This window comes from Juglans regia, chromosome 9 (genome assembly GCF_001411555.2).
Source record: "Juglans regia cultivar Chandler chromosome 9, Walnut 2.0, whole genome shotgun sequence".
NCBI classification, from domain to species: Eukaryota; Viridiplantae; Streptophyta; class Magnoliopsida; order Fagales; family Juglandaceae; genus Juglans; species Juglans regia.
In genome coordinates, this window is record NC_049909.1 from 14,683,307 (window position 1) to 14,709,927 (window position 26,621).

Genomic DNA, 26,621 nt, shown 5'->3' on the forward strand with positions numbered 1-26,621 from the left:
TGTGAAACTTTTTCCTAGTAGAAGTTTGAGTCACTTTCCTTTTATGAGTCTATGTGTATTTCTTCTTAGGAGTCTGAGTCAACTTGTCCTATCTCTTCTTAATTTTATCTCTTAGTATGATTTTCGACCTTATAATGAGGATAAATTATAGGCTACTGATTTGATCCTTACAGACGCTCGCGATTCTTAAGGGCGATTTACTGGACAAGAAGGCCTTGAGAATCTTCAAGTCAATAATTTGTAGAATAAATTTTGAAAATTGATCCCTAGTTTCCAATTCAGTCCCTGGTTTTCTATTTGTTTTGTGCTAAGTGGTAAATAGCTCAATTTGAGAAGATAGGTGAGAGGTATACTCGACCGCATTAGATGTGAGCATAAAACTCTACTTTGGCGAGATATGTACTCAACCACATTAGGTGTGAGTGTGGAGCTCTGCTTTGGCTAGAGATGTACTCGACTGTATTAGGTGTGAGCATGTACCCCTATTTTGGCGGGAGATATACTCAATCGCATTAGATGTGAGCGTAGAGCTCTACTTTGGCTGGAGATGTACTCGACTGTATTAAGTGTAAGCATGAAGCTCTATTTTGGCGAGAGATATATTCAATCGCATTAAGTGTGAGTGTGGAGTTCTGTTTTAATGAGAAATATATTTGACCGTATTAGATGTGAGCATGAAGCTCTATTTTGGTGGAAGACATTAAATTTATTTAACAATAAAAATAATTTTATAATTTAACGTATTATATCAAGACATAATTTATTTTTGTATAATAGCTAAAGTATTTTTTTTAAAAAAATTATGAAATGTAAGAGTTGTTTGAAAAGTTAGTCCTCTACGTTTCATTTATTTACATTTTTTTTGGAAAAAAATCTATTCATTATTTCTTATTTTATTATCCTTTTATTCTTTTATAATGTAATATAATAAGTTCATAAATAAAATAAATAAAATATAATAAATTATATTTAATCATTTAATATCCAGATGATGTGGGTTACGAGGGCACGAGAAAAATTAAAAATTGAGATGATCGAGTAGGATTAGTATTTTCTCAGCAGTCCGAGGAGTATTTGGGCGATGACATAGATGTAAATGTTGGATTTGATTGGGAGGACGACAAATCCCCAGCAGCCAAAGAACCGATAATTGGAAGATCTCTGCTGAGCCAAATTAATGGAAACCGCGGACGACAGCAAGTGCGATACCATTGAGGATGATAGCAGTGTTTCTTTTCAAAACCAGACTCATGTTTCTCCGAATCCACAATCTGAATCCGATGTTGTTAAGAGCTCTTCTGATGCTGTGTCCAGAGGGCTGTCTTCGACGCTCGCCACTGTAATTAGGGACTTCGATTCCAGAGCTGAGGACGCTCTCAGAAGCCAGGACCAGCTCTCCTCCTCCCTCCATCGTCTTACTCGAGGTTTAATTTGCACCTGGATCACTCTCGCATTTTACCTTTTTATTTTGTATTTTATTTTTTGTGTGTGCAAGTGTACTTGTAGAAGTGAATTGCAGTATGATATGAATAAGCGGCACCAAAATCCTTCAACTAGTACAACTTCCCTTACTCATCATTACTGGATTTCTAACTTGTAAATCAGAGCCAAACTGTATCATTCAAAGTGCGTGCATATTCATGGGTATTAAGTATCGGTGCATTGGCGCACTAGACTTTCACATATTTCGTCTCTTTATGATATCCTGGGGGACCTTAGGTGTTCGGAGGTTAGAAGCATCGAGCTCTTCCACAGTGATGGCTTTTGAATTATGTTCTAGAAAAGGATGCACTCTCTACGCTTGAGATAAGGAAGAGGTGTGCAGATGGGGTGGTTGAATGGCCTGATAGGCTAGTGAGTTCTTACTAGTGGGCATTAGGAACCATTTGGTATGGCATAAGATGGGAGATTCTGGGGCCTGGGGGCTCCGTTCTAGCATGATATTTGGTATGGAGAGTACCTCTATAATTAGCATTTCTTACTTTGTTTGATATAAATGAGGACAAAGATGTATTTCTGGCTACATGTTAAGGCAGTTCTTCAATAACAATCATCAAAATCTGAAATTTGATTTGGAGTTGGATAGAGTTGGTAAACTTTTGGTTGCATAGAAGATGGGGTGCGGGTGGGCAAGGGAGGATGTGGTAGTTGTAGAGGCACTGGGTACTGATAATTGTAAAGAACACGTGATATAAATTACAACAGATCAAGGAATGGTATATTTCAAGACATAAGAAACCTGGAAATACGGTCCAGAGTTGATTGACTTGCTTGTGATTTTTCAAATCTCTTAATGGAGTCATAAAGTCTTATTTATTTTACATTTTAAAGTTTGTATGCCGTTGGTATTTGTTTAATGTTCTTCGTTTGTTCTAGACATTTTGTAAGCTACAATATTTCTGTGATTTTTAGATTTTCTGGGCTGACTGTACAATGGTCCCTGAGTTATCGATAATGTTTTGGTCATTTTATTAGTAGATTTAAGTATATTCCAGCTTAGTTTACTAGTTAACTCGACTAGGCCTTAATTCTCATTGGGGCTGCCTATGTGGATTTTTTTTTTCACCCCGCATGGCTCTAGGTAGGGATTGTACTTTTTTTTACATCTATAACAAGAAATAGCCATATTTCAAATAGAAAAAGACACGGCCCAATTACCCTGGGCATACAGGAGAAACACCTAATTGAAATAGAAAAAGATATAAGAAAGTGATGAAAACTTGGCCCATATCTATAGTGGCTGCACAAAGATAGAGTATCAAAGAAATAAATTGTAAGTTCTTCCATTGCTCACAATCTTCAAAGAATGTTAACTGTAGCTTTTTACAGATAGGAGTAACTAACACTATAACTTCAGATGACGGTTTGAGTTGCATTGAGTTAAAGTTTTGGGGATATACTACAATGGAGTAATAATTCGTGGACGAAACTGTAATTATCCCTGGAAAATAATAACTGGATAATTGTTTGATAGAAAATGGTTGTCTACTTAATGAGGCTTTGCTTGCATTTATTATCTGATGTAAAAATTTGATTGCTTCCGGATTATATATATATATATATATATATATATAGAATCCCTAATGTTGGCTGTCAATGATTTAAGAAAGTTATATAGAATCACCTCCTTCTATGATTGCCCCCAATCCCACCTATTTATGCAATTTCTTCTTCCCGCGATATGAGATTTGGTTTAAACTAGCTCAGTTATGCAAGGTCCGAAGGGGCCCCGCCCGGAAATTGACTTGGTTTCCATTATCTTCCTAAATTGCTTCAGTTTTTTTGCAGTAAACCTTTCATCCAGAATTGTATTGTCTTACATACTGCCTTATAACTGAGACTGACAATCGGTTGTCAGAGCAGCAAGCCCAAAAATGATTTTGAAGAATAGCTTTCACAGAACCTTTTGGCAGGATACCTTAGAAACCATAAATATGGACAATGGTCTTAATTAGTCAATAGAGGGCCATGATACTTTGCTGGTACATGGCTTATAGACTTGTTAAATTCTGTAGTTCCTTGTTATGGATGTATGTGAGATAATTTAGTTACACTCAGATTCTATGCTGTGCCTTTTCCTTGTGTAAATAGAAACTCTATGTTTTTGAAATATTATATTGACACAAGTACCACATGCTTTGACAGAACTTGATCAACTGTTAGAAGATGCACCGTTACCATTCATCATGCAGCATGCTGCCAAGATTTCAGGTGTTAGAAAGAGAGTTTCATCACTGAATTCAGTTTTAAAATCCATACAACATCGTTTTGATAATATAGATCGAATGCTATCTATGGGCGTGTTACACGGTACTCACAATTCTCTCTGAATGGCATGCTAATGTCCTTTTGTTTTCATCTTCAATGAGTTTTTTACTCTTTCAGTACTTGTCTCATTCTTGTAATATATTGAGTGATTAGTATACTACGTCAGGCGTAGTCTACATCAATGGGTGCCATTAGAATTTCTCAAATTCCTTCTATATCTTGTCCATTGCAAGGGCAGTATTATTTTACGAGTAAAGCTAATAGATGTGTTAAATTCTAAAGTTATATGTTAATTGCAAGGGGATCACATAATAGACCATTTTCAACATGGCTTGTTGAATGGTACACTTAGGCCCCGTTTGGTTTCATAGATGGTCTCAATCCATCTCAACATTCAAACACCATTCAAACACAAAAACTTTTCAATTTCAAATTTTCAAAATTTTAACTTTTTCGTCTAATCATTATAACTTTTCCAAACAAAGCACAAAAAACAAATTCAAATTTTTTTCAAATTCCAAAACAAAATTAATATTAAAAAATTATATTCTAATAATGTTTTAACTTTATAATATTTTTATTCAACTTTTTATCTCTCATTTCCCAAAACTCTAGAAAACATCTTAACTTAAACCATTTCACTACTATTCACAAATTATCTTACTACTATTTTCAGATTTCTCATCTCATCTGTGTAACCAAATGCGACTTTATGGGTCTACCTAATGGCCTTCTCAAGTCTTAATCCACAATATCAGTTTTGTATGTGCTGAACATCTGTCTTGTAATAGTTTAGTCTTTAGATACTTCTATAAAACTAATATGTTGATTAGAATAGGCATGTCAATATGGTTCAACACTTCAACTATATAAGCTGTGCTTTGAAGAATACTAGGAAATAAGTTAGATGCGCTACTGTTTTTTTTTTTTTTTTTTTTTAATGAAGTCGCATAACCTAATAGCTACGAAAATAATATTATGCACTTTTAATCTCTCACAAGTGAAGAATTTTGTGGATTGTAATCGGAAACCTGATTATACTCAGGATTGATGATTTGTCAATTTGTTTTACTTTGTTTTCTTATTACTTCCTATTCTTGGAACTGAAAAGGGTTGTGTATCCTGCAGAGAAAATGGGGGTTGAAAGTTCTGGACAACATTAGCATTGGTCATGTATTACAGGTGCTTGGAAGCTTTGGTACATGTTCGATTTTTATTCTTCCTCCTTTTACTCATTCCGTGAGAATTATTTATGCTGTGATGGTGACTGCAAGTTAATGAATTATGATTTTTCTCCAAGAATTGCAAACTTCGGTTCTTGGACAAATTTTTGCTTTCCGTCCACATATCACACACATAGGTTCAGTTTATAGACTTTTAATACACAATGTCTAAGCATTGATGTGAAAAGAACCACGGTTTATATAAACTAGTTTTTTTCCTTGTCATTTTCATTTTTTATTTATTTTTTATTTTTTAAATAAAATCTGGCCGACTACCACCTTGGTCTGTAAATTTTTGGTCATTGGAAGCCTTTTTGCTTGCAATTTTTATGGAAGATGTCGGGAGTTATAGTCGTCTTGCCTACCATTGTACACCCACACGCCATCTCAGCCAATGCTTCTTCAAGCTTTTTTCTCCATTTACTTAGAAGTTAGAAGCATGCCTTTATCACCTCTTTTGTCGAGGATTTGAAGAAAGGAGTGAGTTTCTAAATCAAACTCCCCAAAATAGTGATAGCAGTGCGTCTCGTCAATCCGCCAAATGGTTAGCCATCTATGGCGGATCCTCTCATCGTTCGGGTTCAACCGAGGAATATAGGTAGAGACCAATTTATTAAGCCGATATAATTATTTTTATTTTCATCAGGACAACCTTTTTTGTATTGTTATAAGAGTAATTATTAAGTAATTTCTTACTTAGTATTTTATATAAATATTTTTAGTAGTATGATATTTTGTAATAAGATAGGAGATTACTTCGTCATCCATATTTGTCAATGGCTCGTCACGAGCCATATCTTGGTCACCTCCATCATCCATGACTGTGCCCATTTAATTTCCTTTTCGGAATCCCTCAGCCAAACCATAAACTTATAATTCACAAGAAAAAATCTATTCATCATTCATTTTCTTGTCATCTTGTCATTATTTTATGAAGTGACATTAGATGATAGGTTTACAAATGAAATATAATAAATAGTTTACAATCATTTAATGCCACATTATAGGATGATGAAAATTGAGATGATGAATAGCATTACTCGTACTTGATTAACGAAGATATTATTATAAGCCAAGTCGATGAATAAAAAATCAGCTTTTGCTATGAGGTCATCTTCTTTTGGCATATGGTCATACCATCTCCAATAGGTACCTAAACAGTCCCAAAAAGTTTTTAAGGTTATGGACCAACTAAAAGGAGTCTTGCAAGAGCTTGTCAAAACATAGGCAGCAAGTTCAGACCTACCATACTAATGTTTACACGCTCGTCCACCAATAGACGCTTGTTGAAATTCCTGATACTAACTGTCTTGGCATCATTTACCTACTCAAAAGAAGACTTTGAAAAAATCAATTTCATTTCAAACAGGCAAATTTATAAAATAAGAATCACTGACTCACCATGGGGTCAACAACTTTTCCATGCCAAAGGACATTATCAATCACAATGAGACCCCCAGTCCTCACCTGCAAAAGGAATCTAACAATTAAATCCTAACCAACTGCTTGCAGGATAATGAATCAGAAAATTTGTGAAAGAAATCAAATGGGATGGGCAAATGGATTCGTTACAGATTTTTTTATTTTTTATTTTTTTATGTCGGGGAACCTTTCCAAGGCAGGGCCCTTCGGACCCACCCCTGCAGAGTAAACCCCGGTCCTGTGCACCGCATCCTAGGAAATTTCCCTACACGGAAGGCTTCATTACAGATTAATTGTAAAAATAGTTACTCTTACCAGTTGTAGAAGCAGTTCAAAGTATTCCTGATTCATCCTCTTCTCGGCATCAACAAATGCAAAATCATAGCTGAGTAAAATGTGAATAGTTGCAAAAACAATAATTTGTTATCTCTGTCACTTGGAAATAGCGAAAAATGCCAAAAATAAAGTTTTTGGTGAGATATGATATGGTAACTGGAGTTCAAATGTATGGATATAAAATGTTCACACATATATGGACTCAATTCTCGGTGACAATTGCACAACATCGACAACATGCTGTTTATGAAAAATGTAATACAATATTAACATTGAATGCTGTGTTTACCTGCAAGCTTCACCATTCAGAATCATTGATTTTAGTGCATCAGTAGCAAGTCCATGTCTAACATCCACCTAATGGAAATAAATTGTTTGAGGGGATAGAGAAAAAATTAAAAGAACTAGAAGAAACAGTAATGATAGGATTGCATTGCTTGAGAATATTATAGGTTCTTCCAGTTTAATTGATGTGATTTTAGTACACTTGAATTAGTACAAACTGTATTGCCACATAAAAAAACTAAAAACGAGATAACTACTACCTTGTGCAAAACACCCGCACGCTTATAGTACTTCTTTGCAATCTCAAGAGACTTGGCATCTCTTTCGCAGGCAACTAAATGACCTGATTCTGGGAGGACCAATGCAATTGCCAATGATGAATATCCCTGAATAAATCACATATAATATTAAGAGTTAAGGTGGTAAGAAACTACTTCATTGAATTTGTAAAAAATAAACCTCTATACTACATGGTAAAAAATGAAGTCATGAAAATAAAAAAGGGAGCTTCACTCTGGGTATTTATAATATATTCATTACCTTAAATCAACATAGACATCCATGATATTGATGTTCGTACCTTTCTAACAACTAAAATGAAGAAAAGGAAAAAAGAAAAGAAAAGAGCCTGTTGGACCAACCAGGTAGCAGTATATTTTGGGAGTTCATTTAACCTGGATGAAAAGGTTCTACCAGGCTCAGCAAAAGAGGAGAAAAAAAAAAAAAAGGAGAGAAAAGAAAGGTTCTACCAGATACTATTTGAAACTAGGATGTACTTTGAAGAAAAAAGAAAGGGGTAAAAGAAGAAATGAAGAGAAACAATGTAAGCATGTTGGTCACAGTAATGTTGAGTGGATATTGAGTTGGTAACTTCCCACCATGTTATACCTACAAGGGAGTTTTTCACTAAATACAAAGCACATGCACAAGAACTTTCTAGTATGGAGATACATGACTGGCATAAGAGCCAGTACAAGGAAACTATTTTAGAAGTCAGATTCCAAGCAGGCAAAGAAAAGAAGGAGTTGCACTATCCATGTATGATACCACAAAATAAATTGTTTTTAAGTCCTAGTTCGATCTTGATGAGCTGCCAGTATTTGACGTAACCAAGATTTGTTTTTAATAAAAAAGTGTTTTTCTCTAGGAAGAAAACATGAGGTGGGAAATGCCAAGTTTGAGATTTTTCTCAAGGATTTTCTTACAGATGCAAATCAAAGAGAATTTATGAGGTTCGGGTTGGATATTTCCATTTTTTCCAGTATGTATGGGTATTACTTGTGAAGTGTTACCAAACTAGATGCAATTTTGATAAATACTTGCGTTGAGCATATGCCAGCATATGTAATTCTATTTCAAATACTTGAGAATGTATAATACAGATATTTTAGTAAGTTTCATTACTTCACATTAAGAACTTATTTTGCTTACATAGCTATATGTAACAAACTAGACTAGAGAACTTAGAAACCAAAAGACCTAATCTCATGGAAACTTGTCTCAGATGACAACAAGAAGTACAAACCAATACTTGGGTAACCAGAAAAAAAGCATTGAGTAGTCTGCTGAAATGAGTCAGTTAAATTCAAATGAGATATACGCACAGTATAAACACCAACTTCAATGCACCGCTCTGCCTTAAGAATCTGAACAAGCATTGCAAGAAGCTGTGCCTGATCAGGAGATACCTATTAAGAGCAGTATGATGTCAAATTTCATGTACACATTAAGGAATTAAAGTCAAACATTGGACATTCCGTACAACATTCTACTGAGAGAAACTAATTTATTCTATGAGTTTAAGGCATTGATTGAATTCACTGAGATAATGATCATCCACCAGTTAAATCGCACACAACTGCTTAAAATTTCTGTAATAGAAGTATAATTGATCAAGACCTATGAAAATAAAATATTTGAAACTAATGTACCAAAAGGCACATCACATTCTGTAATAGAAGAACGTTATTAAGACCAATGTACTTTCAACAAACGTATCTTCATCTTGAATCAATTAAGCTGAAACAAGTTAGTAAGACTAATGTCCTTTCAACACAGATGCCTTCTTCTGTGCAGAATTGTAGCTGACACAAGTTACTTAATGGGAAAAAAAAAGAACTGAAATCTCTGCACGCTTAATCAAGAGCTTCTTTCCTTCATTTCAGCTCAACCTTTATGATTGTTGCATTTGATAGAAATTATTATTATGTATCTGTACCGATAAAAGGTGGCTTACAGAGCAAATACTCCCATGCAAACCACAAACTGAAATTCAGGCACCAGCCAAACCCAACAAAATTCAAAATAGACTAATAGGAGGAACTAGAAGCCTCTGCATACTATAAGAATTAAGATTTGCATCCTATAATAATTGATTCTTGGATGTATTTAAATCAGTGTTGAGAATTCTGCATCATGCAATCACAAATAATATACGCAACAGAAGAGAGCAGAAATGAATGCCTGCATCTGAGAACCACGCAGAGAGGCAGTCTCCTCTCGAAGTTGCCGTAGAATCTGAAATAAAACCTCCAAAAACGTTACAAAAGGCAAGTATACAAAAACTAATCGATAAATTGTTACATATAATATATAAATATATATAGATTTATATCCAAACAAGATAATATTTCTTGAGTAAAACTAGAGGGTGAAATAGGAAATAACTTCAATACCTCTGGCTCTCGAGTGTTGGCAAGGATGTAATCATAAAGGCATGGAGTAACACTAATAACCTGCTTATTGCCGTACTTTTCATCATTAACAACAACAAATGCATTGGTGGAGCATCTTCTTAAGAACTGGTTTGACTTACTGTTGTATGTCCGTAAGCCAAGGCAACCACTACTGCACCTCTCGGAGGAGGCCTTGACTGTTGAAGAAGTAACAACAGCAGTAATTGCAGATACTGGATGGAAGTTTAGCATTAATCTTGGAGATCTCCATGGGCAAGCTAGATGTTGATAGGATAACAAAGACCAACAACGATGAAGCACCAAACTGCTGCTGCTGGCCATTCATGAATGAACTAAAGACAAGACAAGATAGCGTCTAACAACAACAGCTGAACCGACGAGCTGATATTCAAAACAAGACAAATGTAGAACATCAATAGTTTGAATTGAGCAGTGTAAGTACCTAAGCTATCTGGGAGTTTTGCGGTAGGCTTAGGACTTATCCTCTCTTTTCTAAATATTTAGACTTGGCAAAAAACAACTACTTAATTTCACTTTTACTACTTTGAAGTGATAAGAATCCCAACTAAGCTAATATTTCAACTACTAGAAATACAACTATGAAGTCTATGCCGATTAAAGAACCCATAATAATAGATATTCCTCCATTAAGGAAATGCATATTAAATCTTCTTCAGAACATGGAAATAAGAAATTGACGATTAGGAAATTGTTCAAACACCTGGGAGGCACAAGTAAAACGGTGAATAATAACGAACGAAAATAATCCCAAACCTGAAATTTATGACAAATGGGTATCTACTACAAATGAATGAACATACAGTTGGAAGGTTGCTCAAGTTCTAGAGCTATTTATAATACACTAAAGAGGAGGAAGAGCTCAAAACAGGTGGCACGAGTGGTTGGTAAAAAAGAGTGACATAAACCATAAAATTCGGTAGATTTTAATGGCGTACTCCACCTTTACGTTCGCAGTCATATCCGCAAGTAAAAAGCTAATATGTTCCAGTTCTTAAGCTTATAGAACATGGATGAAGATCAAAGAACAAGAAAAAGTCGACGAATAACGTTACCTCGGATGCGCGCCTTAACACGTTAGAAAATGCATTTCATATCCACCCGCGCACTCTATATGATTCTAATAAAGAAGAGTAGCGTCACTATCCTCTCTTAATTCGTTCACTTTGAGTGCCCATATTATAAATTATATATATATATATATATATTTTTTTTTTCAAATATTTTTTAAACATTTAAAAAATAAAAAATAATAATATACTAATAATCACTTTCTTAATTAATAAATAAAATAAATAAATATATAAGCGATCAAAATAAAAAGATAAAATAAAAAGACATATTAATATTATTTTTATTCTTATTGTGGTGGACAAAGAGAAAGAAATGAGTTATGGTTTAAAATTTCCCGTTTTTAGTTGGAGCCAAGCAACATCCTTTCTTAATGCCCTATTTTATTGGATAAGAAATTATTTGTACATAAATTTGTACACTCTCTTTAATAAAATTGAATAAATTTAAAATTTGGGTGAAAAAAATCTATTTTTTAATAAAAGGTTTAACTATTATTTAAAATAAGTGTGCTCAATTTATAATTTTGTAGCTTTAAAATTATATTTAATATTACTCAATTTATCTAATTATATTTTTTTTAAAAATAATATTTACAATTTTAAGATGTACAAATCTCGCATAATTTTTTTTAAAAAATAGATAAATTTGAGACTCATAAAATATATATATTTTTCTTAATGATAAGTTTCATTTTTTTTAAGAAAAAGTTTGTGAACTTATATCTTACATTACTTTATAAAAACAAAATTGGAGGAAATATAGGAAATAACTCCAATCCTTTGCCTTTTGCTTCCCATATTTGTCCACGTCATGCAAACAAGTCGTTTTGTAAAAACGAGTGGACGTAAACATTGATTCAAATGTTGGATTATTCTCTAGTAATATCTATAAACGCAAACCTTTTCATTGCATCTAATCTTCACTTTGTTGTACTACTGACGCCACATCTCCTCCATTCTCTATCTCTGATATAACCATGGCTGCTTTCGGCATCTTCAAGCTTTCACTTCTCTTGAGCCTCCTATCGAATTCGCACCACCTGGGTCTTTGGTCTGGTGCTAGTAATCGTGAAAGCGTAGGGATATCTCCACCATCGTGTAGCCGCATCGAGTGCCCCAGTTATGATGTGATTCATGTTGGCAATGGTTTTGAGATTCGCCGCTATAATTCCACTGTCTGGATGTCTACCTCTCCCATCCAAGATATTTCCCTTGTTGAAGCTACCAGAACTGGCTTCTTGCAGTAAGATTCTATAATTTCCTTTAATTTGTTGCGTATATATATATATATATATATATATATATATATATATATATTAATATGTTAGCTTTTTCATTTTATTAATTAATTTCACTGGTTATTTAATATATATATATATATATGGATCGAAGTAGTTTAAATATTCTTTTAAATAATTAAATTTATATATTCTTGTCCGTTTAGATTTTTAGTGAGAGTTAGTTTATTTAATTAACATGGTATTCAAACAAAGATGCTGATTTTGAAATTCTCAAGCTAATAACTTGGCTTTTCATTTAATCTTAATCACAATATTCATTATTGTTTAGTGATTTTTGTGGTTGGAAACATAGAACTTTTGGTGTTGATCAATTTATTCCTCTGTTTGATCAATACATATTTTCCACATATATTCTACTGCTTGATTTCAATCATCTGCATACCCATATATAAAACCATATCAATATGCAATAATAATTGAGTTCTCGTTTCTTGTTACTCGTGTTGGGCCTGGAGCCTCTTCTCAACTCATTTTATCATTACAATTTTTTTAAATTCACACTCAAAATATAATAAACAATTTAATTTTTTAAAATCTCAAAAAAATAATAATATTAAAAAATAATATTCTAATAAGATTTTATTTAATTTTTAATTTTTATTTAAAATCACATCATCTCGTCTTATCTCACTGTCAAAACAGAGCCTTAATCATCCGACCCAACAAAGATCAACTGCAGCATTTTTTTGTGGGTTTTTCCTTATATCTTGTATTATACATTGTACTGCCGCTGTTCGGTTTTTTGTTATTATTAGAAATACAATTTGTTGCAACCACGTAGGTGGACGTAAGCAAATTATGAAACCACGCTAAATCTTGTCTCGTATGTAATTAATTCCATTTTTCATTCCTAACAGTTACTTATAATTTGTCTAATGTCTGGTAGGTTGTTTGACTACATCCAAGGAAAGAACGATTATGAACAGAAGATAGAGATGACAGCCCCAGTGATAACCGAAGTTTCACCGAGCGATGGACCTTTATGCGAATCATCATTTGTCATCAGCTTTTCTGTACCAAAACTTAACCAAGCAAACCCACCTCCAGCAAAGGGACTCCATCTTCAGAGATGGGAACCCGTGTATGCAGCAGTGAGACAATTCAGTGGATTTGTGGCCGACTCGGATGTCGGAGAGGAAGCCGCCGCCTTGCAAGCAAGCCTTGCCGGCACTGTTTGGTCTGCTGCCATTGAGAAAAGCCATGGAGCTGATCACTCATCAGGCTACACTGTCGCGCAGTACAATTCCCCATTTGAATTTGATGATAGGGTGAATGAGATATGGATGTTGTTTAACATCCAAGACGAACTTACATTTATGTAAGAAGAATTTCTAAGAAGATGATCGATGACTTGACTGCACTAAAAACATTAGTTAAAGAGTTGTAGTCTCATGTATGTAGAGACAAAGGTTAAGCTTAATCTGCTGGGTTACTTCAAATATTGTACTGCTAAATATCTGAATCTCTCTCTAATATGAAATAAACATATAATGAACTGAGAACCATTTATGTTGTAATGATCTATAGAATTGTGACGATCATACAGTTTAGATCTCCAGATCATTCGGTCCAGATTATGAACACAACATAGAAGAAGAGGAGTGCTACACCTATAAAGGAATTATGAAAAAGTAATCTCACAAACTGACGTGATTCCATGTAAGTCGTTAGATCTACATTACAATAAAAATAATTTTATAATTTGACAGATCACATCAAGACCACATCAAGACATATCAATTTGTGAGATTATTTTTATGTAATCACTATGTAGCTACTAGTTAGAGTACTTCTCCAGAAGAAAGAATGAGAATCTTAAAAAGAAAAAATACTGAATTAAGACTGATTTTGGGTTTTGACTGCGGAGAGAGACTATTAAAGTCAATAACTATGTTTTCTCATTGGTAGAAGATGAAAGTCCTGCATGGTTTAGTTGTGTGGCTTTTCCATTTGTTGCATTCTCAGGAACCTCAAATTACCCTATTAATGTTTTGTTAAGGGCATGCTCCAAAAATTCTAATTGACATGATGACTAGTGCTTGAATAATCTTGAGTGATTTTCTCCTCCATCTCACCCTTTAATGGCTATAATGTATTTTGCCTCTTTTTGCCAACCCCTCCTCATGTTCTAGTTGAGCAACTTTTGAGTCTATTTTCCTTCGATTCTGTTATTGGGCATTGTCTGCTAGCTTTCATATGGGTCTAACCAGGTGACAATAGGCATATCATAACATATGAGGTTTTTTTATTGTATTAGTTTCGAATTCTATCTTTGCCTAAAAATATTCCAACTTTAGAACTCATGATTTGAATTCCAACATTTAGCCTATCATCCTCTACAGCAGAAAAAATATTAGGAAGTCTCGGAAGATTTCATGACGTGATACTCTCATCTTATTATAAGATGCCATGTCATTGAAATTGCTGACATAGTTCGGTTTGGATGGTTAGATGAGATGGTTTGGTTTGTACAGATGAGAGGGTTTTGGACATCTAAACGGTTAATATTTCGTCTTTATTTCATCAATAAATTTTCAAAATCATCTCAAACAAATCTCATAAAGTCAGAACTATCTTATCTCATCTCACTATCCAAGCATACATTTTTTTATAAATTATTTCATTTCATCTTAACTCAAAAAATCTTATAACAATTTAAAACATCTTATCTCATCTCATTTGAACTGGCTATTCAAACCGGGCCTAACTTTTAATGACTTATCATCCAGCTGTAGGATGGAAATGCCACGTGCCCGAACCATAAACCTATCTGATAATAATCTTGCAGCAGTTTGAATGTACAAAGTAAATTTATTTTCCTTTTCAAAAATCCTATGCTTTTTCAAAAGATATGTTTTAAAAATGACAAGTGAAAATCTTCAAACAGTGGACCTCACAAACCCATGGGGTGGTGGAACCAACCTGAAAAGGATATTTGGGGGTGGCTCAATCTCGCATGGCCACCAAACGTGGCTTGAGGTTCAGATCATGTCAAGCCTTGTTCGTGTCATACATAATTAATTATAAATCGGCCCATTTAATTAACGAATCAAATCATTCAATCTTAACTTGCTAATTTCTGGTTTGAATCATGTTGGGTTCATAGGTTTGAATGTCATTTGTTGGATTCAAAAGTCATGTCAAATCAAGTTTGTCGTATGTTATTGGATCATAATCCAACCCCTTTATTTAAAGAGTAATTCTATATACAACCGTGAAGTGCGTAACTGCCGCGTAATCGCTTTGAAAAAGAGTGGGGTCTACTATTAAAAAATTAATTTTTTTCATGTGGGTCCTATGTTTTATTCATTTTTTTCAAAGCGATTACGCGACGGTTACGCAATTCACGATTGTAAGTATATTTTCTCTTATTTAAAAGGGTCAAACATTTCAATCATAAATTACTAATTCCATGTCGGATTCTGTGTTGTATGAAGGATTATCAGCCCTATCCAACCCATGTTGGTGACTGGCGTGGCCCAACCCCAAATGGTCACAATGGCCATGGGTGGTCATGGCTATTTTCGAGTAGTTAGCCATATTTATATCCCTATACTTTTAGGCTTTAAAAACAATAGAAATGTGATTTTCTGGATAAGAGATTTTAATCTAATTTCAATCAAGACATTATGTATAGTGATCACACAGAAAAATAAGAATCTTCCTTTCGATTTTTCTATTCAATTTACTGATACATCACCTTTACTAATAATGATGATTTCAAATTTAAACTTAATTGTGTAGCCCTTTTGATCTAGTACAGGCACATATACTAAAATACTACTAGTACTAGGCACATACAATACATAATTAACTAAAATAATAAAACCATTTACATAAAATTTACATGTATATTGCCCCTAGACATTTCAATATTTATTATTATCCATATACACTTTGTGCTTACCTGTTTGTTTCTCTTCAAATTTGACAAACAGTTAATTGTTTCGGCAAATATGTCTTGTTGCTGTAAAGTCAACTCATCATGAATCTATCATTGGTTCCACGAACATTACTTCCAAAAATGTCATCATCTTGCTTTATTTCGCTTTTCCTCTATTAGTACATTGTGATTGATAATGTCCATTCTTTTTACATTTAAAATAGTTTCCATTAAATGGTTTACTTCGCATCTTTTTCAACTATTTTTTTTTCTAGAATATTTTTACTTTATCTTATTCTGCGGAGAACGTGTGTCTTGAGTCATCACTAAATTGGATAATCTTTTCTCTCTGTTCCTCCTCTTTATCCTTTCTTCTACAAGTACCAAAATTACTGGGATTGAAGTCATTGTTATTTTCTTTCCCCTATGTGTTAAGGAAGTAACAAAACAAGATGAAGGAACACTATTGAATATAATTGTAACTTGCATTTTATCAATAAGAGGATGACCAACATCAAATAATTCTATCACAATCAATTCCATTTTAAGTACATGATGGCTCACGCTTTCATCCTATTTCATGTAAGTCCTATTATACTTATCTAAGAATAATTGTACGTTAAGTATCAGACCTCAATCCATACTTACCTTCAACTGTATCCATGATTTCCTTAGCAGTTTCATAATCTTCGAAAAGATGAATGATTTAATCATTCACGCAATGTAAAATCAATGCTCTTGTCCAAACATTGTGTTGTTCCCATTTATTTATGGTTCTTATGCTGCTTCCACTTCCACTTTGGTCATTTTCCATATTTTCATTTGGCTTTGGTGTTGTCAATATGTATAAGGTCTTTTTATGAGTTAGAAGAAAAATTATAAGCCTCTTCCTTACTTGAAAATTTCTTCCATTTAGTTTTTTAATCCCCAAGGAATCAATACTTTTCTTTATTGTCATAAATAATAAACCTTAAATTAACAACAAAAATGTAGAAATAATAGATGTGTTCTGCTACAAATATTGAAATACAGTTGTTCAAACTGTGAAAAAATTAAATAATCGTAAATGAATAATAATAACCATTAAATTTAACCCAAGGTAGTTATTTAGAAATTATCTTGTTATACTTCAAATAAGGAGAATAATGGAAGTGGTGCCTTGATCAAGAATTACCACGAACTCTCCTTGAAGTTTCTCCTATTTCAAAGAGTTTTTGGCAATTTTTTCGAATAACATGTGCTTTATAGACACTTGGCACATAACCAAGAGCGTAACGGCTTTTGAACGAACTAAATGGGACTTGAAATGACTTGAAAAGGCTAAAAACACTAAAATTGGTCCGAACCAATTCAGAAAACCGAGTCAAACGGTTCAAATCAGGGTTCAAGCGCAACAAACCAGTTTTTGGCATGGTCAACGACTCGATGCACTTCTTGATCAACCACTCTGTCTCAATCTTGGCTCACGATTTCAGAACAAGGGTCGGCTCACAAGCGAGAGTCTTGGACTTGGGCTTCCTTTTGAGTCCAGTATGCTACAAGATTACAGGCTTATGCAAAATGGGCCGAAATCATAATCCTTTTACGGGTAGTTTGGTGCCCACTTAGATCCAGACGAAACGACACCATTTGGTGTTGCCAAAATGACATCATGCTACTTCTTTCAAGCGGCTTTTGAGGTTCTTGGAATGGCTTCATTTATTGCCTCGTGCGTAACGACATCGTTTGCTGTTGGATTTGGAACTTAAAATGTGGCCAAATTGAAGTTGTCATTTTGGTCATTTTTTTCCTCAACCGGATGAACAACAATGTCATTGAGCTAAGAATTGTTTGAATTCTGAGGGCCATTGGTCTAAACGACACCGTTTAGACCAATAGTATCTTCTTCTTACTTGCGCGCAATGGAGGCCTATTTTGAAAACCTCCAACTATCACTCTCTTCCAACAAGTTGGACGACAACGATGCTATGTCTAAAGTGTCCCTGACACTCCCAAATTCTAGAGGTAGTGAGAGATTCTGGCGATCGGCCAAAAAAGTTTTTGAATCTTCTTCTGTTTCAGTTTGACTGCTTTTGCCCATTTGAGTGAAGATTCTCTAGTAGTTTTTTTCAAAATAATAACTAGTGACCAAGTTTGGTAGATTACCAGTATATTCGACCCCTCCCACCATGAGTTGGAAGAGTTTCGTTGTAGAATCTGAAATTCTTTGCAAATGGTTGTAATATGCAAGTGTGGTTGTCAAACCAAGGACTTGTCTATTGATGGTCTTCTCTATGCGAGAATGCAACCCATCTTTCATGACAAGGCTCTAATATCACTGTAACAAATTAAGAACGAAAATAGAGTGTGTTTGCATAATATGGTGGCGATCTTGTGAGGGTATTTGCCCCACAAGTTGATTATGGGTAAAGGAATTGCAAATACATTTATGAACAAACGATCCCTATTTATAGATCATAAGACACTAATTGGATAAGGTCATAACCCTTTATAAGTGACAACTGTTTGACTCAATCAACTAGTTGTCTCTTGACTCTTCCTCAATTAACACCTATATGGAAACCATCACCATATAAAGGGTGTAGAGCCAAGGGTGTAGCACGAGAATGGCTTCCGACAAGATCAATTGGTCTTTTTATTTTATTCATTTTTCTCATATCTTTAAACTTTTTTTAAAAAAATCACAATGTTATTTAAAAATATTTTCTTAATCATTAAGTAAAAAAATTTAAAAAAAAATTATCAGTATCCATCCTATTCTTGGTAGGAGTAGCTTTTCTCATGGGTCTAAATCCAAAGAATACACCATTTGATTTGTGATCACCACCCCCTCAAATCTACAAACCCTACATAGTGAGCATGCAAACTTTTCGTGAGACAAGACTGTACGTACGTCAGAGTACGTTCTTCGCTCAAGCTTGCCTGATTTGCATGAGACCGTGTTCGGCCTATATGGTAGTTGGGTTAGCCCACTTTCCTTCCAAATAATATCCAATTTTATTTCCTCGACAGAACGGCCTGCACGCTTCTCTTATGGCCCCATGCATCTATGATTGTCATCATATGCTTAATATATATATATATATTACATATATAAAGAAATTACATAAAGTAAACCTATAGACTTGATGTAGTTTCGTGAAATCCGTTAAATCTACTTTATAATAAAAATAATTTTAGAATCTGACGTACCACATCAAACTACATCAATTTGTAAATTTACTGTTGTATAATTTTTTTGTATCTAAAGTATTTCTCTATATATAGTAGCTCGCTCAACCAAATTCAACTCTACTGGGCTTAGCATTTGAATATAATTTTTGCCCACAAATTAAGGACATCTTATTTGAAAAATAAGATTTTCAAGTCCGGTGACTTCCAAGAGTACCCCACAACACGCTGCATCTCATTACCTGGCAAACCGAGTTTGCAGAGAAAATCATAAACCAGGCAGTTTGGCTTAAATCAGAAAAAGGAGACGCACATAGAACAAATTAACTACATATTTCGCAAATTTCCTTGGGTTGAATATTACTTTTTGCAACTTTTCTCTTGCGGAAAAGACCCGATCGATTTGCCATGTAATTAGGTGAGTGGTGTGGGGTCTTAAACCGACTTCAGAGTAGACTCTCTCTTTCACATCTTGGCACAGCTAGCAGGTCTAAGAAACTGGAGCGATATATGAATATACACACATGAAACACACTCGGAGAAAATGGTTGGTTCTAATTTCTTCTTATTTCATTGACATGGACCCGTACGTCAGAATCTTTCTAATGTTTTGTGATTTCAATATGTAATTTAAGCTCTAGTTTGGATTGAAAATTCATCTCATATCATCATCATAATTTTTTTAAATTTTTACGTAAAATATAATAAATAATTTAATTTTTTTAAATCTTAAAATGATAATAATATTAAAAAATAATATTCTAACCATATATAATTTCAATGTTTGGCTTCATAAAATTTCAGAACCCAATACTGGGTGGTCTGACTCGGGTGGGAGATTTGGGAAGAGGAACATGGAGAGATTTTGATGTTTATTTTAAAAACAAAATTACAGACATAGCTGACATGCATGTAGACGGTGTGGGATGTAGCAGGACTCGATGTGAACTGGATAATGGTATTAGGCATGGGCTATTAGCCCAAAAGGGAAGTACTTTTCTCAGAGAACAAACAGCTATAAAAAAATAATAATAATATTATATTTCAGTAGTACTTGTCCCATAATTAATCCAAATAAATAATTAAGATGTTTCAAGCCTGATCATCAATACACAGTTGAAGCCATATTTATAAATATAAATATTATATATATATATATATATATATGTATGACCCACAAACAATCAGATTGGAAATGAAAACAGGAAATTATATATATAACGACCTTAGATCCGAATAGTACATATATACTACAAGAAAAATAATTTTTTACGAATGATTATTTTTAACAAAATGATTATTTTCAGTTATAATGAATCTGTTTTTTTATAACTAGTGAATTTGATATTGCCTAATATCTCATTACAAGGACCCCAGAAATTAAGGAATTATCTTTGGTCCTTAAAATGATTTCATTTTCTCTTAAAACAAACAGTGGTTTTAAAAAGTGGCATGTAATATTAAAATATTGGAGTACTATTTTTGGTCAGGCTGGCCGCCGGGATGTGAAGAAGAAGAAGAAGAAGCTTCCCATGCAGCCCACCAGTAGAGTAGGCCAGCATGATTTTAAATGTGTCGTGTCAGTGAGATACTATGACTTGGGAGAGTTTATATCCCTTCTGAGATATAATTCAGATGATAAAGATGGATCATATGGGCGGTAGCTAGCTAGACTTATGCCGAAAGGGCATGCATGCATGCATGGATGCATATGCATGCAAGCCACCTTGACTAATTGACTCAAACGTGTCGGCTTTCATGCACGCGCGCGCGCTCGGCCATCAATATACATATAGCTAGAGCAACTAGGGCGCACCTTCTTTTTGACTACTACTAGTAGTAATAGTACTACCACCACCCATATATATATATATATATATATATATATATATATAAGCATGCACGCTTAATTCCTACCTATCCCTATCTATGTAGATTGTCACTTTCCAGCACATTTCCACAACTTCAATCTTAATGCAAAAGTCTCGTTGACAGAATCATGCCGCATGTCTTCATGATCTTCTTTCTGTGGATAGGCAGTACTACTACTTCAAAGTGGATATTTTAACTAGATCTCAATTTTATCTTAAGATCATGATCAGATATATTCGAAATGATTATATATATGTCTAGTTCGTCACGATTCTCTCTATCCTCTCTTTATATATATCTACCGAAAATCGAGTATTTATGATATGTTATTTGTAACGAAAATGATTATTTATAAGAAGAATATATAAATACATCATCTTTAATATAATACCTACTTTCGGAATATTTATCCAATTTGGCACGCATTAATGGAGGATAATGTTTTTGTATCAAAGAAAGTGAGATTAATCAACAATGAAATCAAATCATGATGGTTGATGACATAATCATGATCATCAGGAACATCTTTGAAATTGACAACCTCTATTAATATTTATAATGCGATCGATCCTAGCAGCTTCTAACTATTGACTAGTATAGGATCAGGCCGCGTCTCTGATCCCAAGTTCCAACCTGCAAATTAATAATCGCCATGATTCCTTTAAGAATATTACATATAATACATGATCAGTTTTCGATGGCTCTAATGTTCCAAAAAAATTAATTAATTAATTAATTAAATTAGATCACACCATTTTTTTTTATGTTTTATTAAGTACTGATCTGCATGCATGTGTTTAATTAATTAGTTATATTGGAGTAAGTAGTATTTTAGGGTCTTTATCCCTCCCTTTTTGTTTTTAATAACATTTCGATCAGCTTGCAATAAATTAAAAATAATTAATGGATAAAAAATACAGGTCTTTCTCTTTTGTTAGATTTGCTTATGATCTTTTTGATCATGATGATCTATTAGATTAATTTGAAAAAATTGGGCCAATAAATTGATTTGATCCCATGCATTTTTTTTTTATCAATAATATATGTAATGAAAAGCATTAATCATCCATATATAGATGAAGTACTAGTTGCCTGGCTTCTACATGCAGTAAGAGAGATATATAAATATACACGACCACGACAGAAAGTGTGAGTGTGAATTGTTATGAATCAATCTGAATCGATCGTTTGTAGAGGTTTTCCAGTACTCTATATGCTATATATATAGTACTCAAGTGCGTTGGTGAGCTCCCTATAATTCATAGTGGAGGAGTATTTTAGAAGTAGTGCTGTTACTTTCCGTCCTACGTTTTGTCATACTTAGTGATATGACACATTTTAAGTAGTTTCTTCTGTTGTACTTAAGATTTGCTCTACATTAGTACTAAGTGCAACTAAAGATGAAAACATTTAGGATGAAGAAAAACATTACTCAAATATATATTAATTATCATATATTATCGAACTCCAGACAGAAAGATCAACATATACACCATTAGTTTGTAAATTAATTAGGTCTCATTTGAATATTGAGTTGAATTGAGATGAGTTGAGTTCTTTATTAATAATAATGAATTGAGATGGTAGAATGAGTTTTATGGGACCCACTTAAGATGAGTTTAGATGTATTTATGGGAAGTTGAAAAATATTGTAGGTCTCACATGTAAAAAAGTTTTGAGTTGAGTGATGTTTCGTGATTTGAGAGTTGTATATTTGAATGTTATAATAGGTCTAAAACAGAACCTAATTGAGCTAAACTCATTTAAGGATCGTTTGGATTTTGAGTTAAGTTAAACTCATTATGAATAGTAGTGAATTGAGATAGTGGAGTGAGTTTTGTGGAGTCTAAGATGAGTTTAAATGTGTTTAGATGTTAAGATGAATTTATATATATTTATGAGATATTGAAAAATATTGTAGGTTCCTCATGTAAAAAAGTTTTGAGTTGAGATGAGTTTAATAATTTGAGAGTTAGGTGTTTGTATGTTGGACTCAGTTTAAAATTAAATTTAATTGAGTTGATTTTAACTGAATTTGTCAACCAAACAGGGCCTAAGCCTACCAAGCCTAGACTAAGATCTCCTAGAATTATTGTGTACATGCATGAGGAATAATTAACATGAGTTCCACAATTATATTTAACGTTCATATATTTAATGATACTTTATGTATTTGTTTCTCTTCTTTCGAAAATCATGAAACTCGAACTCGGGCTCTAGTTAATTAGGACATCCAAACCAGCTATCGATTCATATGCAATTATCTCTAATTAGTTAATGGGTTAATTATATTTTGTGCTCTTAAATTTTCACTCAATTCACAATATACTTCCGAAACTACTAATTGCATCAAAGTGGATTTTTGAACTTTCAAAACTTCTCAATCCCTCCTTTCGTCTACTAGCAACGTTAAATCTAATGAAAAATTACTGTAAAAATATAATTTTTATCTAATTTATTATCATTGACCATATAAACTATAAAATAATATATGTTATCAATTAATAATAAATCATTAATCATTAACCATATATAAAATTATTTTATACCTAAGTTGCAAGCAAATATGAATAAAATTATTTGATATTCATTAACTATATATAAATTAATAAAAAAAATGTAATGATTTGTGATTTATTATTAATTAATAGCATATATTATTTTATATTTTATATAGTTAATGATAATAAATTGAATGAAAACTATATCTTAGTAATGAACGTTATGTACATAGACAGCACGTACAGTGAATTTATGTTATATTTAACGTTGCTGGTAAATAGAAATGGGAGATTAGAGAGTTTTGAAAGTTCGAGGGTATACTTTGATGCAATTAGTAATTTCGGATGAATTAAGTGAAAGTTCAAGGGAGTAAAGTGTAATTAACCCGTAGTTAATTTACTACAATGTGATTAGATAACATGTTAATTATTTAATATATTAGGAGAACTTGCATATTTTAATTTATAAATTGATGACCAATAATCTTTTAATATTGTCTTTTTGAAACAACGAAACCAAACGCATGCAAGATATTTCAAAATGGAGCAAAAGAAGATCAAAATATCTCTCCATATATTTACATATGCAATTATATATATAATTATATGCATGAAAAATCATATGGTATATATAGTTTCTACGTCGGGAACTTTATCTGAATCAATCTTTTTTTCTTGGTCATCACGTTTCACCTAATATATGTACAACGTGGCCTCCTGAAAATAGCACATAGTTTGAGTGTATCGTACGTTTTATAGATAAAGACATTTCTTGATTAGAAACCGGCCTAAGACTAAAATAATAAAAATAATAATAATTAATATTATTATAATCTGTGAATTAGCATTTCTTAGAGTATTAATTTTTTTATATGCATGTTTAAAATCATATTTTTTTAAAATTAATTTTAAATATTAACAAAAACTCACACATTAGATTATACATCTTTGTGTCAAATAATAATTAAATATTTTTTTTCTAATTTTTTTATTTATATTTTACAATTAGCACATCTGCAAATTCTATCATTTACCATCTACTAGACATTTTTTTGTAAAATTCTGTTCGTTGGAGAAGAGAGAGAAAAAAAATAATAAAATAAAATTTGAAGAATGAACAATATATCTTTAAATTTGTAGAAATACTGTTCATAATTATGCAAATTTTTGAATATGCATAATCTAATACAGTCTAATTTAAAATCATATTATAAAAACATGCAGATGCATAATCCAATGCTTGTACGAGTCATTCATGTATAAAATTGTACTTTTTAGTATTCTTTATTCAAATAATTAAGCATATAATTGTTTAGAACGTTATAATTACTCATGTTCATTGAATGAACATGATTGAAAAGCTTGTTTTATAAATTTATTCCGTTGAGACTTATGGAATATTTTAATTTTGTATATCTGCATTAATATTCTCTACAATATTGTATTCTTTCTTTATTTAATAGTAATAATTATTAGGGAGCTCATGTGATGAGAGTGAGTTTGGATCACTCGTTTAAAGTACTACGTACGTACTGTCTCTTTCCAATTTGCACGTTGCAATTGAATGGAATATAGATGGTATTGAAGACTATTCCAAGAGCATGCACGCACGTGTGATGTGTCTATATTCGAAAGAGATATATAATTAATGATGCATGGGTTGAATAATAATTAATGACAAGTAGTAACGTCCACGTTGGCACAAATTCGAATATATTTTTTATTATTTGTTTTTTTATTTATTAGGGTAGGTCAACATGAATCATCGGTGCTGCTTTTTAGGTTGATCTGATGTCATTGCACAGGTCATTTTTATATCTAGAATAGTTTCCATATACATAAGAATATAATATAAATAATTAAATCATATTTTTTTTTTGATTACTTTTAAGATTCTATTAGATAAATAATAATTTTATATATTATTATAATAGATATCTTAAATCCAAAAGATGATTTTATAATCTATCATATTTAATTAAATATTTTACGTATTAAACTTATTTATTAAAATAAAGTTTGACCCACATATAAGAATAAATGTTAAAAATATAACAAATAATTAAATCTGTAATAAGTGATGATTTCATAAAATATAAAATAGATATTTTTAACCTATCAAAACAAAAGTATAGCAAAATTTAAAAAATAAATAAATTTCAATCTATTTCGAAAATGAAAAAACCTATTTGTAAGTATATTATGATGGGAAATCATTTGTATAGTTCTAGAGTATTCAAGTCTTGTTCACTCTGCTTTTGAAAAAAAAAAGGTAAATTTAAAAATCACATAAAATATTTATTTTTTTTATAGTGAATCACATTATTTTTTTAAAGAGAGTATACAAAATTTGCATATCCTAATACTTTTTCTAGCATGAGAAGTGTTACAGTTACAAAAAAAATCCTATAAAAATAAATTTATAAATTAACATAATTTCATATGATACGTTTGATTTATTTTATAATAAAAGTAACGTTATAATTTAACAAATAATATTAAAATATGTCAATTTATAAATTTATTTTTATGAAATTTATTTATAATTAAAATATTTCTATCTAGACATTACTCATGCATTTAATAAAATAATCAAATGGATCTCATAATAATTTATTTTAAATTTCTGTGTCAATAAAATATAAATATCATAAGATTTACGTGTTGTGTCTTATTAAAAAGAAAAATGCTACTTGCACCCGAGTTGGGGACACACCGCGTACCTTAGTTCCAAATCAGCATTATTTAAACGGTGCGTTTTGCACATTGTTTCTCTTTTTAGTGTTGTTTCTAAAATCAACACTTGTGAAATCAAACTAACCCCCTCGAAGACGAGATAATCTCTTCAAACGATTAAGATTGACTCACACCGAAACACCCATGGAAACTGCTACGAACCCCAATTTTCACCTCGCACCGTTCACACCTCCAAGCTTCCCAAGCTTGCTACGAAGACGATTCCCCCACGGAGGTATGATGGGTGGCCACAAGCTTCTCCTCAAACAACCTACCCCACCGACGTGCTGCTAGACGAAACAAGAAGGGAGTCAGGTTGTACACATCCTTAACTGG

The 26,621-nt window shown here is 32.6% G+C and overlaps 3 protein-coding genes across 4 annotated transcripts; 2 read left to right on the top strand and 1 right to left on the bottom strand.

Moving 5' to 3' along the window:
* The first annotated feature begins 1,000 nt into the window (after positions 1-1,000).
* On the top strand, positions 1,001-5,216 carry LOC108994420. 2 transcript variants are annotated; one of them, XM_018969633.2, is made up of 3 exons: positions 1,001-1,424; positions 3,646-3,810; positions 4,897-5,216. In XM_018969633.2, exons 1-3 carry the CDS (start codon positions 1,178-1,180, stop codon positions 4,929-4,931), a joined length of 447 nt encoding a protein of 148 aa, XP_018825178.1. In that variant the 5' UTR covers positions 1,001-1,177; the 3' UTR covers positions 4,932-5,216. The 2 variants fall into 2 exon arrangements, with proteins under 2 accessions (XP_018825178.1, XP_018825179.1); XM_018969634.2 differs by having other exon boundaries at positions 1,012-1,424; positions 3,646-3,711.
* Positions 5,217-5,867: 651 nt separating this feature from the next.
* On the bottom strand, positions 5,868-10,904 carry LOC108994419 (O-methyltransferase MdmC-like). The gene is made up of 10 exons (XM_018969631.2): positions 10,804-10,904; positions 9,710-10,111; positions 9,498-9,551; positions 8,639-8,722; positions 7,295-7,420; positions 7,039-7,106; positions 6,729-6,798; positions 6,393-6,458; positions 6,238-6,315; positions 5,868-6,144 (listed from the first exon to the last, which is right to left on the bottom strand). Exons 2-10 carry the CDS (start codon positions 10,049-10,051, stop codon positions 6,094-6,096), a joined length of 939 nt encoding a protein of 312 aa, XP_018825176.1. The 5' UTR covers positions 10,052-10,111; positions 10,804-10,904; the 3' UTR covers positions 5,868-6,093.
* An 819-nt stretch (positions 10,905-11,723) lies between these two features.
* Positions 11,724-13,640, top strand: LOC108994411 (heme-binding protein 2-like). The gene is made up of 2 exons (XM_018969617.2): positions 11,724-12,064; positions 13,009-13,640. Exons 1-2 carry the CDS (start codon positions 11,799-11,801, stop codon positions 13,442-13,444), a joined length of 702 nt encoding a protein of 233 aa, XP_018825162.1. The 5' UTR covers positions 11,724-11,798; the 3' UTR covers positions 13,445-13,640.
* The last annotated feature ends 12,981 nt before the right edge of the window (positions 13,641-26,621 follow it).

What these genes read in the sequence shown, in the direction of transcription:
- LOC108994419 (XM_018969631.2), bottom strand. Translation starts at nt 10,051, where the DNA reads ATGGCCAGCAGCAGCAGTTTGGTGCTTCATCGTTGTTGGTCTTTGTTA. An exon ending in CCAACACTCGAGAGCCAGAG is followed by an intron (nt 9,552 to 9,709) that starts GTATTGAAGTTA and finishes GTTTTATTTCAG; the next exon opens with ATTCTACGGCAACTTCGAGA. An exon ending in TGCGTGGTTCTCAGATGCAG is followed by an intron (nt 8,723 to 9,497) that starts GCATTCATTTCT and finishes TGCTCTTAATAG; the next exon opens with GTATCTCCTGATCAGGCACA.
- LOC108994420 (XM_018969633.2), top strand. Translation starts at nt 1,178, where the DNA reads ATGGAAACCGCGGACGACAGCAAGTGCGATACCATTGAGGATGATAGC. An exon ending in CCTCCATCGTCTTACTCGAG is followed by an intron (nt 1,425 to 3,645) that starts GTTTAATTTGCA and finishes ATGCTTTGACAG; the next exon opens with AACTTGATCAACTGTTAGAA. An exon ending in ATCTATGGGCGTGTTACACG is followed by an intron (nt 3,811 to 4,896) that starts GTACTCACAATT and finishes TGTATCCTGCAG; the next exon opens with AGAAAATGGGGGTTGAAAGT.
- LOC108994411 (XM_018969617.2), top strand. Translation starts at nt 11,799, where the DNA reads ATGGCTGCTTTCGGCATCTTCAAGCTTTCACTTCTCTTGAGCCTCCTA. An exon ending in ACCAGAACTGGCTTCTTGCA is followed by an intron (nt 12,065 to 13,008) that starts GTAAGATTCTAT and finishes AATGTCTGGTAG; the next exon opens with GTTGTTTGACTACATCCAAG.